Source organism: Micropterus salmoides, unplaced genomic scaffold (genome assembly GCF_014851395.1).
Source record: "Micropterus salmoides isolate LMB-PRFRI ecotype aquatic unplaced genomic scaffold, ASM1485139v1 Ms_hic_scaffold_10, whole genome shotgun sequence".
Lineage (NCBI taxonomy): Eukaryota > Metazoa > Chordata > Actinopteri > Centrarchiformes > Centrarchidae > Micropterus > Micropterus salmoides.
In genome coordinates, this window is record NW_024040041.1 from 25,481,650 (window position 1) to 25,498,930 (window position 17,281).

General features: G+C 41.8%; 1 protein-coding gene across 3 annotated transcripts; it reads right to left on the reverse strand.

Moving 5' to 3' along the window:
* Window positions 1-2,347: 2,347 nt before the first annotated feature.
* Window positions 2,348-16,216, reverse strand: fbxl20 (F-box and leucine-rich repeat protein 20). 3 transcript variants are annotated; one of them, XR_005442611.1, is made up of 17 exons: window positions 15,615-15,893; window positions 12,389-12,450; window positions 11,488-11,542; window positions 11,263-11,337; window positions 11,016-11,110; window positions 10,826-10,894; window positions 10,650-10,745; window positions 10,210-10,336; window positions 9,441-9,515; window positions 8,628-8,758; window positions 8,013-8,073; window positions 7,784-7,828; window positions 7,636-7,692; window positions 7,297-7,509; window positions 5,636-5,744; window positions 5,449-5,539; window positions 2,348-4,428 (listed from the first exon to the last, which is right to left on the reverse strand). XR_005442611.1 is itself a non-coding variant. In XM_038704806.1 (17 exons), the coding sequence occupies exons 3-17, from the start codon at window positions 15,654-15,656 to the stop codon at window positions 5,637-5,639; spliced, it is 1,311 nt and encodes a 436-aa protein (XP_038560734.1). In that variant the 5' UTR covers window positions 15,657-15,799; window positions 15,906-15,990; window positions 16,105-16,216; the 3' UTR covers window positions 2,348-5,636. The 3 variants fall into 3 exon arrangements, 2 of the variants coding, with proteins under 2 accessions (XP_038560734.1, XP_038560735.1); XM_038704806.1 differs by adding exons at window positions 15,906-15,990; window positions 16,105-16,216 and having other exon boundaries at window positions 2,348-5,744; window positions 15,615-15,799; XM_038704807.1 differs by having other exon boundaries at window positions 2,348-5,539.
* Window positions 16,217-17,281: the final 1,065 nt, after the last annotated feature.

Below are 17,281 nucleotides of genomic sequence, written 5' to 3' on the forward strand. Positions count from 1 at the left end.
CCATCTGGTATTTATTATAAATTCAAAGATACAAGAACACAAAGACCTGAATCTCACAAGTTTACAAGGCTAGGGGGGGGGGGGGGGGGGGCGTATAGACACTATAGACACTATATAGCACATAAAATGCAATAATAGTTATTATTATATTATTATATAACATATAAGCAAACAACATAAAGTAAAATCAGGTATGTCATTATTATGAAACAATGTCAGAAGAATGTTAAAGTAATGAAAAAGATGGGTGGAGGATGTTTTCGCAGAACATCATATTTGATGAAGCTATGAGTCAGAACAATACTCTTCTCCTTTGGCGGAAAAAGTACCCCATAGGCCTATGGGATGAGCTGGACTACTGTCAGGTTGTGTTAATTTTTGGAGATTTTGCAATTTGAGAGACTGATTAACATTCCACACTGTGTTCCTCAATTTCTGTCTTGTCTGATGTATTTTGGGAGGGGTGCATTATAAAATTAGTTTTTAGGCAACCTTTTACTCTGTTATCATTCATTCCTTGTCATTTGCCACACGCTCAAGCACCCAATGCAGAAAATAGCGACCATAGGTGCTGCCCTGCAGAGTTATAGAGCTACGCCAGGGTCCATATCATTTGTTTATTAAAACAGGTGCAATAAAGTCAGAGGATTGGTACCTCCACTGATTTCAAATGCAATCTTATTCTTACCTGGTTTTACCAGCCTCCTGGGGAGGGTTTCTATTGATTGCCCCTTTTAGAGCATGTATACTTCAGATGAAAGAGAATGAAGCAATAAGGTTGTGGTCACAGCCAATGCTTTTTTGTATTAACCAGACAAAGGTAAAAGACAGGGAGAGTTAAGTAGAGTGAGCTCTATGCCAATACTGCACAATTCACAGTGAGGAAAGACTTCTAAATGGATTAAAGTTTTACTTATATTTTTATCAGCATTGCATTATTTCACCTATAAGCCTGACATCAAAGTTTGCTCTTAGCTGTCAGAAAGTCTTTGGGCGTGGTTGTGTTAGAGAAAAGAAGGAAGACAAAGAGAGAAAGCCTCAGTTATCACATTAATTATTGCTTCACTCAGACTAAGGGCACAGCAGATAGCAAAGTGACTGCTGAAAGAAAAGAAAAAAACAAAAGCCAAGTCAAAAGTTTTCTCATTTATAGCAGTGGCTTTGCTGTCAAAAATAAACAGAAACACAAAGTCTTGGTGGGGCGGTGTGCAGTGAGCTGTGATCTGATCAGTCTGTATTCAAACACAGAAAACACACAGTTGAGAGATTTCCTGAAGGAGGGAAACACACACACACACACACACACACTCTTAAATGCCTCCCTGTTTTCCCACCCAGCTTTCATCCTCCATGTGATACCCCAGGTGCTGCAACGAGGCTGCTAAAAATGAACATTAAAACAGAAGTGAAAACGCATTGATCTGTCAGTGATTTAGAGACAGGGGAAACAACCGGAGGATGAGAGGAACAAAATGAGTCCCATGCGGCGGAAGACAGATCCCAGCCGTGACAGCGGTCGTCATGGTGCAGTCACTGGGATAATTTGATACTAATTGTTCATCTGTGCTTTCGCCTCAGACACGTGTACGTACGCATACACAAATATAGAGAACTCACTCTGCACAGAGTCCCAAAAGTCTCTCATGTCTCAAAAAGTCACATTTTCAACCAGAGACCCATAGGATAAAGGTTTAGCTCTTTTGCCATTTGTGCTGCAGATGAGCAAAGCAACCTTTGAGTGTCAGTGATTAGCTGTGTTTGTGCACTGTGGAAAGAGGACTGTGGATTTTGCTCATCATTACTTACTTTGGATTAGAAATGCATCTTTTAATGGCCAGTTTGAACAGGAGAAATAATTACATCAAGCAAAAGCTGCTTTGATGTGCATATGAGCTCCTGACTATTAGATAGACTTGAGAAATTGTGAACCTATTCTTTATCTATTCACTGCATACCATGATTAATCTTGCAAGAGACACAGAAACACTGCATACAACCCCCTGTGGTTTCACCTAAATTAAGGAACCTCTTTCCATAGTTCCAGTAAATGCAAAGCAGGTGTTTTGATGATGCTTTCTTGACCCGGTCTTTTGAAGAAAGAAAGAAAGAAAGAAAGAAAGAAAGAAAGAAAGAAAGAAAAAAAAAAAGACTTCATTGGGAACTTAAATGTTAAATGAAGGAAAAAGAAAAAAAACGTTAAGAGCAAAAATCAGATCACCAGTGAAGGAAGAATCATTACAACTGGCTCATTGCTGCCATCTGCTGCTCCAATAAGCTAAATCACCATCATACAATGAGCAGAAACAAACAGCAGAAGTTCAATACCAGAGAGAAAACCAGACAAGTCTTAATAATATAGGTATATATTTATTCATACGTACATATTCATTTATATCAGTTAATTGTAAAAAAACAAAAAGAAAAGGAAAAAAGGGAAAAGATTTACAGTAATTATATGAACTACAGTCATTGTCAAAATTGTTTTTGAAATTTCTCAGGTGTCAATCTGCCTTGTACACACATTGTAGATTCGCCCTCTGTCCTAATCCCCAACCTTACTTCAGTGTTTGGGACCTAATGTGTATGAAACAAACTAATCCTGAACGTAGTGGCTTCACTTCCATATGAACTGGTGGAAGGCCTGACAGAAGGACACAGAGGTGTTTGAAACTGTGAGGCAATTAAGTCTGGTGTTTAGCTTTGTAGAGCCTGTAGTGTATTTTGTACCATGAAAAGACTGATGACAGGTTATTTCTTTTGTACATATAAAACCATCAAGAGCGGGTTGAGTATTATTACCTGTAATCCATTCAAAGTATTTGCCATAAAAGCACATGTCCACTGCACTGAAGACTCAGCCCGTGCATGAAGAGGGAAAGCAGGTGTTACAAACAGGCTCATAGTCCAAATCCTCCGACTTTTCCTTTTTCCTCCAGTTAACTGTCTTAACCCCGGATCACAGTACCAGAGTACTTTAGATATCTCCGCCATTTTGACTCTTAGTTGTTCCCTAATCCCTTGTAAAGCCCCATTCAAACAAAACAGATCAGACTGGATTACACTGGGTTCATCTCAGCTTGTATTATCCTGCCTGCCTTAGCTGTCAAATCACAAACTATACACAATCATTATTCAGTGTTTTGCCTGTTGGCGTGCATCTTAAACTAGAACGGGGACATTTGAGAGAGTGATCAGCGTTCCACACTGGGTTTGCCAATTTCTGTCATGTTTGATGGATTAAGGAAGGTTGCATTATGGGAGGGGGTATTTGGAAAAGCAAGGCATAAAAAAAAAGAAAGAAAATAAAGGAGAGGAAAGCACGCTTATGGGAGAAAAATCCGATTCTGCTAACGTGGCACACAATGCCTGAACAGTCATCCTGAGGACTTCTCCTTGATGGAAACATTCAATAAGTACAACCTACATCATAAATGTCATTGTGAACTCCTCCTCAACTCAACATTTTAAAAAATCTAACTCAAATTTGAACATTTATTACAATTGCACTGGCGCCAGCGCTTCCCCTGGACAAAGGCTACACTCTGGACATTGAGTAACAATAAACTCTTAATAAAAACACAAACACCATCAGATCAAAACTGAGGACTGGAAGAGGACGCAAACTCAACTTGGGAGACACTGAGCTCGTGACCTCAAACACAAAGCAGGCGCAATCCAAACCACACCAAAACAGAAATGCTAAGGGAGAGAAAAGATAAAGATCCCGAGGAAATCAGAAAGAAAAGCAGCAAAAGACAATTATAAAATGAAATGGGAAGAAAAAGAGACAAAAAAGCAGGTGCAAGTGCAGAAGATAATCCATAAGAAAAGGCTTCAATACTTCATAGGGCGGGGGCTGAAGTCCATTATAGCCCTCTGTTGTGACAAAAATGACTCCATCAAATCCATCAGCAGGCCAGAATTGTGCGTTTCAGTCGACTTTCTCTTGCAGTGACTCCACTGGTCTGATCCTGTCTTTACCTCCGGCAGCATCGCAGATCCCAGACAGACTGACGAGGTCACAGGTGGCAGGGTGTGACACGCTGTCACTCTGTCCCCTGCAAGGCGTCATAGGAGACAAGGAGTCGCCAATGCCACTCCGTCGTCGGGCATGTCCTCCCAACGCTGCATGTGGTTCGCCAGTTCCTTGTCAACAGAATCGTCACCAATGCTAAACCAAGAGCAACTACATGAAATCAAACTAACTGAAAAATAGACTTACTTTGATTGTTTTCAGTTGGCTTTTTCTTTCCATTGTCAATGTCTGACAGCATGAAGTCATGTAGTGATGACAGACTTTTTTTTCCACTTTCATATACTTGCTGTCATGAGCTATCACAGGCCAGCATCAGTTCATCCGTCAAACTCTTGATAAAGTACCAGCTCATTTTGACTGTCCAGAGCTCCAGCACATATTCCAACACACATCTGTAATTAAACAAGCATGTGTGAGCTTCAACATAGTTCTCTCAGAAAGACCCATCGACAGCAATCTCTGCCCCATCCCATATCGGCTCCTGTGGTTTAGCTGGCTTCCACTCTCGGGACTCCACAGTCCTCAAATATTTACAATTAGATTTTAAAAAACTAGAGGTGTTACATGCAACATTTGGCATCTTCTCAAGTCCCCACTTGTGAGTCTTAATTTATGTCCATTTTAGAAAAATATTCAACTTTGTCTTCCCCCCCCCCATCACAATACTGAAGCTTCTGATTGTAACAGAGAGACAGAGAGAGGTGAGGGTACAGGTGTAGCAAGCCCAGTGTATACATGTTGTATTGGTGTTGTTAGTAAAATGCCAGTTTTAAATTCTGAGATGGCGGTCTTTGTAATCATCATTGCTTTACTGTAAGTGCAAAGAGCTGCAGGTATGCTTTAAAAAAGAAAATCACAAACTAGGCTTTCTGCTGCTTTCTATGTGTGAGTCGGGGGTGTCGCAGTTTACTGGCTGCAACGCTGCCCCTTTTTTAAAAATTATCAGCCTGCAGAACAAGGCTATCACAGGTCAAATTCAAGTGCAGTTCACGTCTAGAGGTAGCGGTTAAGTGACCTTCAACACCGAGGGAAGTATGTGTGAGAGGTTTGACCTTTTCAATATTCTGTTTAAAGGCTAAAACTGTAATCAGTCTCAAAGTACTAAATAAGTTAAGAGTGTAACTCCCTCTCAAATACGGCACAATGGTCTTGTGATGTAATTCTTTAAACAATTCTTTTGCACTTCATTTGATGAAGAGTTAAATCCCTTAACGGTGGTGATCACATTTGATTTTTACATAACCCTCTTTGTAATACTGGTTTGTCTATTGATCACAGACCAGGAATGTTCTGACATTCTCCTAAGAGTTGATCTGTGTATTTGTACGCGTGTCTGCATAACAGCATGTGTAAACGCTCGTTGTGTATGTGTGTTGTGGAGAGAATCGGGAATGTTTTTTTGGGAAAGTTACCCGAGACCCTGTAGCGTTATTTGGCTCTCTCCCTCTCTCTGCAGCGCCAAAGGGGAGGGGACACACCAGCATGTACTCTATGACAGGGGGCCTGTAGGGGGACAGCAGGTCAGGGGTCAAGTGATGGGCTGCGAGGAGCGTGTACGAGGGACACGGGGACAGGAAAGGGAGGGGTTGTTGTCTTTACATCATAGCAGGACACAGCAGCGGCAAAACCTCTGACGGCTGCCTCCGACGGAGGGGGGCGGAGTGACGGGAGCGAAGTATGCATGCACTTTGATGTTAGGCAGATGGGTCTGTGAAGAGAAGAGAAGCAAAAATAAATAGAAATCTGTTAATGGATGATACAAATACTTGGAAAGCTTAAAAGATCATTGCTACAACATGTAAATTACTGAAAATGTTAATTTCAACACCCTGAAATCATGTCACATGTCAATAGATGACAGTTATTGACAACAAATTTGTGTTGTCCATGCCGGTCATGTTGTAATTGATTTATATCAAAATGATGAGAGTTCTCTCACTCACTGCTGGTGAGCAGACCGTTTGTAGTTAGTTTGGTTAGTTTGTACTTCATTTTGATCCATCACTTCTTGTGGGTGTGGAGCTATGACTCCAACACAAGAGTTTAATTTGGACAAAATATATGAATATGACATCTATCTAGAATATTCTCCTCCTTGCTTCCTTCATCGGACTAATAGGACAAGTATTTGTTTTCAGTAAACAAAATCTCTGTTTAGCTATTTTAAACAAATCCAAACATAAACAAATCCAAACATATGTGGCTTTGTATCTGCAATCCACATCTGTCATACTGCTTATCACTTAAAACTCTGGTCCACTTAAACTCCTACTTCCTCACTCGGAGACTGTAGTGCTGCTCAGCAGGATTATGATCAGAACTACAACTTGTGGCCAAAAGCTACATCACATCAGTCTATCCATCAGTGGCAGCACTGATGTGCCATCTTGAATTTTATGTTGGGTTCAATGGAAATCACCTGAATTCCTCAGAAACACTGTTACTTTGCACCCACCTGATATATATATATATATTTCACAGGTCGCTAAGAAGTTCACCGTCCGCCATGAGTTTGTATTATTATACAGACTTTTTATTAAGGAACTAAAAGTGCCTTGTGAAGTTTTCTTGTGGGTGTCCTTGAGGTCTTACAAATGTGTCCTTCTTCATAACATTTGCAAAACATTTTTTTTAATTTTGAAAACTGCTGTTTACACATTACATTCTTCCTTGGTGCATTCCCACTGCCCGTTTACCTGTTAAATAGTGTGAAACCAGTGGCAGGGATGTCAATCTTGGAAAAAAAATCAACTATCATCTGTGTTTTGGAGCTTCCGATGTGGCCAACGAATATAGTCATCGTTTACAGCCTGATTAGCAATCTCGGAAATCAGCTATTGACTGACAATGATTTTTTAAAAAGCTAATAAAAATCTAATCTCTAGGGCTCGGAGATAGATAAAAAGCTAAATTATCACAAGACAATAGCCAATGAGTTCCGAGATTGCAGTGAGAAGCTGTTTTGTTGTAAAAGGTCTACTGAATTTAAATCAATAACATTCTACAATTCAAAACTAGCCTGGATGGCTGAGCCCAAACACACAACCAACGGGCAGTGCCAAGGATGGAGAGCATAAACATGTACGAGTTCCAAACCATCTGAACGTCATTGTTAACTAAAATGTATGCATTTGTGACACAGACCCGTGAATCCAATTTTGCACCAAAGTGGCATATGCTGAGTCACAAAATGGGTGTTTACATTACATTCTACAGACAAAATCAGTGCTTACTCACTGTTGCAAGCGCACACAACTCACCCTTAGTCGCTTGATGCCAGCGCGGGTGATCTGCTGGCAGTCATAGAGCTCAATACGATCCAGGCTATGGCAGCTCTTCAGGTGCTCCAGTGAGGCGTCAGTGATCAGGGGGCAGTTGTCCAGCTCGATCACCTCCAGTCGGTCGTGAGCACAGGGGCCGCTGCCGAGGTGTCTGATGCCATCATCAGTGATTAGCTCACAGTGAGACAGGCTCTGCAGAACACAGCGGAGCCAATACAGGAGCTCCATTACTCAACTGTCTGCTAGAACAAGCTGTGACTTGGTGTTTGTAAATGCTACAGGAGCAAAACAACATTTAAGTGGCAGGCACACACTCACCAGGACTTGCAAACGAGGGCAGTGGATAGACAGCTGGATGAGTGTTCCATCTGTGATCTGATGCACAAAAAGAGACAAATGTCTTAACTGCACTGTACATACAATAACAGTGGAAACAGTATTTGTGTAGCTCAGATTGTTTATTTACCTGCACACATTCTTCTAAATCCATCTTCTCAAGCTCATGACAATTCTGCAGCAGAGAAAGAAGAAAATAAACAGAGAGAAACTATATGATGTAGTCTGGGTTTGTGGGGATTTGATTTTGGGGGGGAAAAAATCTGACAAACAAATGTGATCTGAACTTCAAACATTTGAATCTGTAAGCAATCAGTCTATGTGTGTGCATGCAAGCAAGAGGCAGATGCCACACTCACCCTTGCTAATGTAGTGAAGCCCACATCTGTAAGCTGAGAGCAGCGAGCCACTTCTAATATTCTGAAAGGAGAATGCGAGGAGAGAGTTATACAAAGGCATCACAGTCTGTCACTCTTTGGGACTTTTAGTGGATCAATATTAGTAAGGCTTGAGATAACCTTACTGCAGAAAGGCCCATTTATTCATTCCTCTCCACAATCTCCATTATTAACTACATTTTTACTGCAGGATTAAATAATTAATCAAGCTTTAATGATAATTATTTCACACCAAGAAAATAAATCCATTCCTGCAAGCCATCTAATCTAAAAACGGGTCTTAATAGCTTGTTATGCCAGAAATCAAAAATGTGTGACAGAATAGCACTTGTTTCCAATTAAGTCTAAGGTTCAGTCATTTACATCTCAGTCTGCCAGGATCAAGATGGCCAATCAATTAGAGAAGATTCTTGAAATCAAGTGAAATACAATGCAGTGAAGTGAATCAGCCTCACAGGATAAGGTGGACAATGACTAAAAGTAACGGTAAGTAGAGAGTAAGAGCCTAAAATAAATTTTCAGACAAAATGGAAACATTTAAGTGGCTTTTGCAGGAGTGAGTGTGTGTGAATTCACCTGAGGCGCGGGCAGTTCTGTCCCAGGGCGTGCAGGATGGCGTCCGTGATATTGGCACAGCCAGACACACACAGAGACTGCAGGCGGTGGCAACCCCGGCAAATTGTGATGAGACCCTCATCTGTGATTTGCTGCTCAAAGATAGAGAAAGTGTGTGTTTGTGTGTGTGTATATATATGTATGTGTGTGGAGTCACTTAAATCCACATCCATTGTGAGATGTGAAAACATACCAACTTTTCCTGGGCGCCACTGGTAGCTATGCATGAAAAGCAATCAATGCATGACTTAACATATATTCATGTTAACACTCAGCAATTTCTTTTCCCCAGCATTTTCTGTTTTAAGAATTGCTCAAGAAAACTCTGTGGAGAGCAGGCAGAGGAAGAACAGGTGAGAAAGAGCAAAGCAAGAGGAAAGGATGAAATGCAGCCTAACAAGAGAGGAGGAACAACTGGGGCAACATGAGACAATGAGTTCCTGAGGTGTGCGATGAGAAGGAGATGTGGAGATTGAAAAGGAGAAAGGAGAACATTCAATTGATGATGAAGAAGGGGGATTTTGGAGACAGGTACAGCCAGAGAAAAACATATGCACTGTGTGAGCAGGCTTTACAGACTATTGGCTACATGGGCTGAACGTCGACAATGAGCTTTGAGTTGAAGAGTATGTGTACTTGGTACCCATCAACCAACACCCTAGAGAGTAACCAACAGCGGTTGTGTACTTTTCTGAGAGGCGTTCAATTTAAACATAATTAACTGACTACAAAGATTAAACAGGTTCATCTTCTAGCCTTGTAAACAGAACTTACTGAGCATGTCTGCAAGTTGAGTGTGACCAGCTCTGGACAGTGAGCCCCGATATGCTTCAGAGCCTCATCCTCTAGCTGTGGAAGAGAATGACAGAGGAAAGACGACAGTCACCTGGAATCAAACTACACCTATCAAATGTATAATAAAACAAACTAATATTACCCCAACAAACCCCTCTGCTGTCACTGACATAAAGGGTTGTTCAATACATTAGAAACACCTCCTGGTATACTATAACCAAATGAAGTGCAACTGAGTGCATATGTTGGGATTTGTTTTCTCCTTTAAATTAGCGAGCTGTGACATCTTCATAGAAATACGTGGTTGTCTTTTCACACTGTGCTGTCAGTGTTGTTACAACAGGATGGCACTATATGAAGGCTTTTACATTTGCTGTAAACCGTGTCTGGCACGTCTTTGCTCAGAAACATCCTCTGTTGCAAAGGAAGTGATGCATTTTGTTTGCGGTAGCAGCAGCTGTGTTCTACTTGGATTATCCAATAAGAGGAACTTGATAGTGTGAAAGAGACGGCCACTTTGATGAAACGTACAAAAAAAACAAAAACAAAACAAAACCCCTGTGCCAGTACAGTACATAAGTGCAGTGTGCAATAAGAATAGTGCACAAGAAGGAAACAATGGAACTAAATAATACGTTCTAGAAATCAAGTTTTATACTGAATTACATCTGCAATGCATTGTGCTCTGAGCACCTACATTATGATCCTTGGTCTGCATCTCCAGCTCATACTAAGCCTTTTACCATACCTGTGTGCATCCCTTGAGAAAAAGGCCTTTAAGTCCAGGGCAGGAACGCACCAGGGCCTGGATGCCATCCTTGGTGACCTGATCACACCAGGAGATGTTGAGCTGCTCCAGCAAGGGACAACCCTCACTGACAGGAGGGAATTAGAAAAGAACAGGTGAGAGGTGGGGGAAAAGATTGCAAAAGGAGAACACAGCAATGAGAGAGAGGAGAATCTAGAAAATATACACTGATATTACACAATATTGGAGAAATCTTCCTGATAAAGTACTTTTTGTACAATCCACTTATATTATCAAATGTATTAAAATGTTCTAAATCTTTAACAGAGACAATCAATGAGGGATTATAGCTGGTATTGGGAGTGTGTTGAATAAGGAGCCTTAATATGTTGTATATTCAGTGGTCTACAAGTATACATCACAACATTGACCCTACACACCTGAGAGCTTTGAGTGACAGGTTGGTAATTGAGGTACAGGAGGCGAGGTCCAGGTGCTTCAGCTTTGGACAGAACTTACTGAGGCTATTACACGTGCTGCAGAAGAGAAAGGCGATGAGCGTTTTGAAGGAGAAGCGGCTTTCTGATACATTTGCATCTCAGAACGATGCACATACCTGTCAGTGATCTTGGTGCAGCCGTTTAGACTAAGCAGCTCAATATTCCTGCAGTTCTGCGAAAAAGTCCTACAGGGAAATAAAAACATTTTGCAATGGCAGTCAAACTGAACTTGCCTGTCTCTCCCTCCCCGAGGTCTTTCCTAGAACTCTGGAATTTCTGTCAGGCCAAGTCCTCTGCAAATCTTACCTCAGGGCGCTGTCCCCCACACCCAAGCAACCTCGCAAGCTCAGCTTCCTAAGGAACCCCCCACATCGCTTTGAGATGTTCTCCACCACCCGGCCCTGCAACACAAACAAGCCACTCAGTCTGCTGTACTTGCTTCTACGTCTCAATATAAAGTATAGACAAATTAAGAGTGAGGTGTGACGGGAAAGGTACACAGCAAATATTGAAATTACGGAGAGTAAAGAAGATGGAGATCAGATTCACTCACCTCAATGTCCCTCTGAAAGTCAAAGAGGTCGATTCGTTGCCAGTTGCTTCCATCCAAGGCCAGAACATTCCAGGACTGAGAGCAGGGAGGGAGAAACAGGCGTTTAGGGTCAGGATTATTCTCAAACATGCCACATACACACACAGAACGCACACTTAAAATACACAGACAAACACGCACAGTCACACACACATGCATACACACACCTTGTGAACACAGACTCACCCGTGAGACCTGGGCACAGCGACAGAGTGTCACCACATCCAGAAAGGAGAAGATTCTGGAAGATAGACAGTGACGGTTTAGAGACCCTGATCCCCGCTGCCAGAAGCTTCCTCTTTACACTAGACTCTGTCCTCAACTCAGCCCTGCATCTGCTTCCACTCACAGTACAGGGGTGTAGTAGGTAAATCAGCTAATATTGTCTTTGACTTTCAGCAGGACAGATGTATTTACCCCTATTTGCAGGATAAACGTGTTAACTCAAAAAAGGGGTCCGTAGCAGGGAATACACGTAAAGTGCTTCTAAGGAACAGAGCTGGAAACTTATTATAAGATCCCTCAATGCAGCAAAAACTGTACTGGGGTTGAAGCAGGGATGCGGTGAATCCCAGCAGAGGCTGCCAGCCTCACAAATCAGGGAGCTGAGCCTGGCCAAGAAGCACAAAGTCAGCAGCCGCAGCACAGGCAGCTTGGCGGGCAAAGCCGAGGCTTGAGTTATGGCCTCCATTTTCTGTTTGCTCAGGGGCTCTTGAGCTTTTTTCATACCTGAAATCAATTTGAATGCTTTATAGCCTCAAGCATCTGTTTTTAATCACAGTTTTAGCATTGGGGGAGCAGAGTAGGGTGGGGAATGAGGGGAAATTTGCCTCCTGGTGGTTGGTTTAGTCAAAATATTTGCTAAAAACGGCAAGTGAGCATATACTACATGATTATGAGGTGCACAACGTGTGTGTGTTTAAGGGGTGTAGGGGGTGTAGGGTGGTGCGAGGCCAATTGTGCCTTTATAACTGGATGTGCTGATCTGGAGTGAAGGCAGGGAAGTAAGTGTGGAATATGCAACATGCCATTTTTGCTAGCAATGACCCTGCAGATTCTGTCTGAAGTGTTTTGAAAGGTCACCAACCGTAGTAACAGCTCCTTAGGCAGCTTCTTATTGATGACCGCCTCATCGCTGTTTGTGAACATCTGAAAGGGTGCAGATGATAAGATTAGTCCTGGCCGGCTGTTTTAACATAACTGGGGCCCCCCTCCATCCACTCACCTCACTCAAGGACGGCCCCAGCACATAAGCAAGGATAAATTATAGTAATCTCATCAACTGAGATAGATTTCATTTCAAGTCTTGGAATACACTGAGGGTGACAGAAGATAAAGCAGCACAGGAGACTGGATTGTGTGTCTTATCGGACTTTGTACTGTCAGCTTCAGAGCTGTGATGGCCACTGCTTGCATGTTATCTTTTCTGCATGCATATTCTCTTTCTTAATTCCTGTGTTGTTTAGACTGCTGAATTTACACGAGCCACATTAGCATGTACCGAGAATGTACACTGAAATTAGTTGCACTGTGTCTTTTTGTGACTCTCTTTTACTCCACCTTCTTCTAACAGCTAATGGATTTCCACACAAATAATTGCATGCTGTTTGAGCAGAAATACTAGCCTATAATCCACAGGAAAAAAAACTCAGTACGCAAAGAGACAATAAATTTGCATTTATTAAGACCCTGCTACTTAGATTCAAACACTCACCCACTCATTGATGACTCTGGGGTTCCCATAATTTAAGGGAAATCATTCACCGCTAGACTGTAAAATGCAAGATGTTGAGACAATGACATTTGGGAGCATCCACTCAGTCGCAACGAATGTAAGCGAATGTAGCAACATCTGTCCCAATCCATTTTCCACCATAGATTTAGAAAGATAAATCTAAACCAAAGACAGGGTAATTGACGGGTGGGGGCTTTAGTGTGTAAATAAAAAGTGCAGGAAAGCACATGTTATTTACAAGAGGCAAACATCTGTGACAAGATCAACAAGGAATTTGCAAGTCCTTATTTGCACTTCCTTACAGGTACAAATATGAAGGATCCATGATTGAAAAATATGTGAAATGTTATTATTGTGTTTAAACCAAAGAAATAATTTATGGATCCAAACGGAGTATGCTTTGTGCTATTTTTACTGTGAGTGCCCATCCTAAAACCACATTCACAATAGCTTCAGATTTTGAGGACCTTTACACACTTAAACAAACCTATTCATCAGCTCACAAAAACAAACTGTCAGGTCTGCCTGTTTAAAAAGCCAGTCAGCTCTGGGTCAAAGCCTCTCCGATAAACATACAAACTCCACACACACAGCTGTCTATGCAGGGGCTGCCTGCCAGCAAAGACGTGTAAAATTTTGAGGGAGTAAGAAGGGACAGACATTACATATATTGGATTTGGGGCAAATTGACTCTGACAGCTCGCCTTCCATGGCGCTACTTTCTGGCCAAATAATCCAGGGCCATTTCCAAAGAACCAGATGTGCATGGTCAACGGGCATACACTGTCCCCTTTTGTACTTGAACATAAAATGAACCTGATGCTGCATGAATGTGAGCATTATGTTTTCTCCACTGGTCAGCTGTAGTCAGTGAAGCAGGCCTGGCAGGAGGTATAAAGCTGGGTGAGCTGTAACCTCCAGCTAGAGAGCTAGTAAAGCAAAAAAATGTGTTGTGTAATGTAATATGTTGTTCCTCATATTACATTTAAATTTGTCTAACACTTGTAAATGTGATGTACACTATGAGTTGACATTTAATCAGTAGTTAAATTCTCTACATCAATGGAAGGACAACTACTATATGAAATACCCAAAACAAGCAAGCAATCAACACATTGATTTGTTCCCTGCTGTTTAAATTGCTTCAACAGCTCTTACATCAGGCCAATTATGCACAACATAGTGGTAATGTTAATCACAATATGGTTGAATCAATTTACACATTCATTTTAATTAGGAAATAGAATTAGGGGTCATTAATGCCTTTCTACTTATCAGAGTGTTGTAGTCTTTTGTTAAGGCAGCATAGGCCTATTCAACAGATCAGTAGCCTATATACCGCAGAGCCGTAAAGCCTGACAGAATAAAAGGGACATTTTCTGCAAATACTTTTCAAAGTAAAACTACCACTGGCAGACAATGGACAAGTTTAAAAGAAAATAGGGTACCATGACCGGATAACCCATTCTAGACAACTTGAAACAATGACACTAAATTAGTCCCGTTTAAACTAACAGCTATAAACTAACAGTAGGTGAACCAATAGTTAAATGTTCACTTTATTTTGAAGGCAATGTCGCGCTACTTCCGCGTTTCTCCTGTCCCAAATCCGGATACCTTGACACAGCAGCTCTCCCGCAGCTGTCGGGCCAGAAGGTAACGGCCTGAATTTTCTGAGTCGTCAGCTGTTGCACCGTTAAAAATAAATAAAACCACACACAAATCCCACACTAGCTGGGGATTAAACATCACCAAGTGCCCTGGCTACACAGTCCAATGTCACCGACTGTGACACGTAGCATTTGAGAACAAGTTTTCACCAAAATATCCAGCTATGCTTGCGGCTGCGACACAAAGTTTATGGTAAATGCTGCAGAACACTGTAGCTTTATATTTGTGTGTACATGTGACCCTTGTGCTATCAGTTTATGTTATGGTGTGTGTGCTACATTGTGGCAGCTTGGGCCCATTTGTTGATAGTTGTGTGCTATACGGGGTACGTGTAGCAGTCACAACCGAGGCCCCCACAACCGCAGCGGCCGTGGATAGCCTATGCACAACAGTGCGACTCGTCAGACAACCAACAAAAGTCGTATAAAAAACACACCCCAGTAGATATGAGGACATAAGACAACTCGGGCTACGGCTTCTTATAAAAGTCAAGTCAACAAATCCCTTTTCCTGATAAAGATGTGTGCTGTCCTCGGCGTGCTCCGTGTAGCCTCAGTGTCTTTGTTTTGACGGCGTAAAGGGAAACGAGGACAACATTTTAGGACCTTTAAAAACCCCTCCATTGAAGCTACTGATGAACAGCACGTCCGATTTTGTGTGAAATACCCATTTGTGTCCTCACAGAAATGACATGCCAGGCCTATAGGCTATCTGTTGTTTGAGCAAAACAACAGCGTTTGACCTAATCCCAAACATTGACTGCGGAAGCTGCATCAACAAGCTCACCGTAAGCGCAGTTTTACAATAAACACAGCGACAATCACCGCGTAGGCCCATATCCAAACGTTTTAACAGCTACGTTGAATGTCTGTCAATGCCTGTCAGTTAATATCGATGGTCAACTCACCTCAAACCGGCTCCGAGAAACACCATTTACCTCCTTCCCCATGTCGGACGCTGGTTACCGACTCAATGAATTAGGTTTAGGCGAAGTATAATGCAGATATGGGCCCTCTTCCTGCCGTTTCCCCTCCACGACTATCATACCGTCCTCTCGGTAGCTCCTGGGTTGCGATGTCGTTGTTTTATGCTCTGTAACACAAACGTCAAGACCTCTCGTTTCTGATAAAAATATGGGCTACAGGCAGCAGCAGCCAGCCAATAAGCCAGTTCTCTTATCTGCTCGGTTCGCCCTCACCTCCTCCTCCCCACAGCTTTCCATCCATCCACACACAAAAGCCCGACAGGAATAGGATCTGGCAGCCTAAGATGGAGCTGGTAACCTATAACGAAAGAAATATAATGTAATTGCGCTGAGGCATGTATTGCCAAAACAAAACAAAACAAAAAATACGACTACTTTACTTAGGCAACTTGTTGGCTGGTCCCTTTTTTACCTCGCAGTGCAGGTCCAGTAGGCTACAAGATAAATATTGAATCTTTACATCCCACGTAGCACGAAAACCTGTCTTGGCCAGAGGCAAGAGGATGCAGGGCTAACGTTATATATAAAACATGTATTTAAAAAAGTTTGATCCCAGGTGAAGGCTGGGATCAAACTTTTGACACCATAAAAGGCAAAGAGAGACAAATTAGCCTATGTGAGTGTAGTATAGTAGGCTAGTTGATGCTCTCCCCCCATATAACATATCTAAAATGACAAATAGCCTGTCTTGTGCATTTCTAGCACTTTCCACTTGAAGGCCCTGCCATTAAGGTGTGGGCCAAAGCGTTCATAATTTGTGTCACAATAAAAATCGTGTTCTGTAAGGACAACAGGGGCCGAGGGTTTGGCCTCTTATGACACATTAACCATTTAAATGTTTATTTACTCTCTTCTATCGCACTTATTTTTCTCAAACACTGTAACTTTGTTAGTACTGGAAGAATCGCCACTTCCTCGTTTCCCGTTGGCCACGCCTCAGTTGGACAGCGGGTCCAATCAGCATCCAGGGCGACTGCTCGTCATACTGCGTAATCATACAGGGGAACACACGCTTGACAACAGTTCAATGTCGCCTGGAGAGTGCAATGTAACTTTTAATTATTTTTTTGCTCATTTACTTTCGGTTGTATGCTGCTTAGTTGTACAATGGAAGGTCTATGCAGTGTTACAACGAGGTTGTTTGTTGAAAATGGAAATAAAGTGATTTAAAGAAAATAAACAAAAAAAGAGCCGTTAAAAAAAAGTACAATGTAACTGAGGGGACTTTTTTATTTTCTCATGGGTTTCCCATGTTTCTTTCCCCACCTGTTTTAAATGCTTTTTGATGGAAACACCACCTACAATAATTGTATAATTGCTGCTGCGGGTTAAACTATTATGCTGCCTGGTTTAGTTAGAAAAACAATGTGTGCTTGAGCTTTTATTTTTATGCATTTATGAGCTTCAGCTGACATAGAAAAACACTTTCCATCCATTCAACAGCTAATTTTAATGCTGTCACCCTATTAATTTGTTTGCTTTACTATGAGTCAGCAAAATGTGTTTCCCGTTAGCTAGCAGCTAGTTGATAAGTTCAGAACATAGCTACAGGGAAACTTGATGGCTTTTTCCCTTGTAAAGCAAAAGCC